Source organism: Eucalyptus grandis, chromosome 8, assembly GCF_016545825.1.
Source record: "Eucalyptus grandis isolate ANBG69807.140 chromosome 8, ASM1654582v1, whole genome shotgun sequence".
Taxonomy (NCBI): domain Eukaryota; kingdom Viridiplantae; phylum Streptophyta; class Magnoliopsida; order Myrtales; family Myrtaceae; genus Eucalyptus; species Eucalyptus grandis.
In genome coordinates, this window is record NC_052619.1 from 2,771,373 (window position 1) to 2,773,342 (window position 1,970).

The following is a 1,970-nucleotide window of genomic DNA, read 5'->3' on the forward strand; positions in this document are numbered from 1 at the left end:
GATTGTGGCATCAAGGAACACTAAGTTTCTTGAAAATGACTTAATTGGTGGGAGCAGTCGATCAAAGGGTCTTGTTCCTAAGAATGATTAATCTTCCACTTCAAGTATAAAGTTGGTTATTGTTCATAATGCCCCAGTTCAACTGGCTATTGAACAATCAATTATTAAAGAAAGGGGAAATTCTTATTTTATTTGGAAGGACCAAACCACTGCTTGTCGACAACATAAGACAATGGTGTCTCTCCATCAAATTACCCAAAACACTCCGACCATGGGTATATCATCTGTTAACGTAGTAAAGCCATCATCAAACTGAGAAGAAACCATCGACCATTGCGATCGTCACATCTTCTTGTGAAGCTCAATCAACCACAGGTTGTACACGCGCAGAACGTATTTCGGGGCATGGAACCCAGAGGCGCGGGCAAGTTCTGCGAATTCCCTTTGCGTCCGGGCCTTCGCGCCAGGGGCGAACCTCAGAGCGTTCAATTCCATCAAGAAATTGGTCTGTGAGACATCGTCGGTCCCAGGATACTCCGGGATCACCTCGTCCACAATCACCACTTTCCCCGTCGGCGGCAATGCCTCCCAGCAATTCTTGAGGACCTTCACACAGAAGTCATCGTCCCCGCAATGGAGAACCGACTGTTGAATAAATAAGTAGACCACTCAAAACATCGTACTTACTTGGTTTTCACAATACTAGAACCTCTCATATCTCTCTTATAATTTTCATTAAACGAATCAATTAGCAGTCAAGCTGATTTTGAATAATTAGAAGATTCGATGGTACGAAAAATAATAATAATTAATTGACCTTCGGGAAATGGACATCTGCTTTAGGGACGGCCTTTACAATGTCTCCTCCAACATGCGTAATACCTGCAAACGAATATATAATTGTGTAATCGTACTAAGGCAAAGACCGTTAACCCAGCAAAGAAAAAATTAAGCTTGTGTGAAACATGAAGTTGAGCGAGCTCTCGTTACGGTTCGTATGCACACAAAACCTTCGATATAATTGGGATCGATTTTACCAGGAACGGGAGGAGCAGCTGCGATCACATGAGGCAAGTCGTAGTTGATGGCGTGGATGTGGGGGTTCATGGAGAGGATGGTTTGAAGGGTCACGCCAACGCCACCGCCCAGATCGACGACCGTCTTCGCCTTTGAAAACCCACTATAATGCTGAGCGATCTTGGCCATGTAAATCGCGGATGAGCTCATCATCGACTTGTTGTACAGGTCGTTGAATCTCGGGTCTTGGCCCATGTAATCGAACAGGTTCATGCCGTGCGTGCGGGTGAAAGGATCTGCCCCTCCTTCCTTAACTAAATCTTTAAGGCAGTGCCTACAGAGCACGCAACACAAATTTAGTATCAGTGTGCTCTCTGGAGCAATCACGTGCATAGAATAACATCGTAATCGCTCCTCGAGTATCCAGAAAATTTAACTTGTATCCCTTCCCTTTTACGGTTGATCTATTGAAATTGGGTTTTCCGATTCTATTTTACGACCAAGAGAGCAACTAACGGGTGGGTAAAAATTCGCAGGTTATATAGACACAAACCAGCTTTCCAGGACAGTCTTTTCTTGGAGTAGCATATGAGTTGGTGCATTAGAAGCTCCATTGTTGTCCAAAAAGAACTTGCTCCGAGGCCCGAGGTTGTAGAGCCCCTGGGGGGGCCGCCTTTATCCTCCACGAGAGTGCACGATAAGATGGAGTAACTCGCGAGGAGCCGCAGCAGCCGGTTGATAATGTCCGGCGTGGCCGGGTTGTCGATGGAGAGCCGGGCCGCAATGTCCAATGGAGAGAGCTGGCCACACTTGGCCAGCAATTCAAGAATCCCCAGCTCAAGGGCTCCTTTCAAGACCATGGGAACAAAAACCATTGAGGGGATCTCAAAGGCTTTCAAAATGTCTTCATCTTCATGGGAAATTGTAATGGCTGGGGCTTCTTCCGAACTCAT

The 1,970-nt window shown here is 46.0% G+C and overlaps 1 protein-coding gene across 1 annotated transcript; it reads right to left on the minus strand.

Moving 5' to 3' along the window:
• Positions 1-342: 342 nt before the first annotated feature.
• Positions 343-1,970, minus strand: LOC104429250 (caffeic acid 3-O-methyltransferase-like). The gene is made up of 4 exons (XM_039298819.1): positions 1,534-1,970; positions 1,011-1,351; positions 818-882; positions 343-645 (listed from the first exon to the last, which is right to left on the minus strand). Exons 1-4 carry the CDS (start codon positions 1,968-1,970, stop codon positions 343-345), a joined length of 1,146 nt encoding a protein of 381 aa, XP_039154753.1.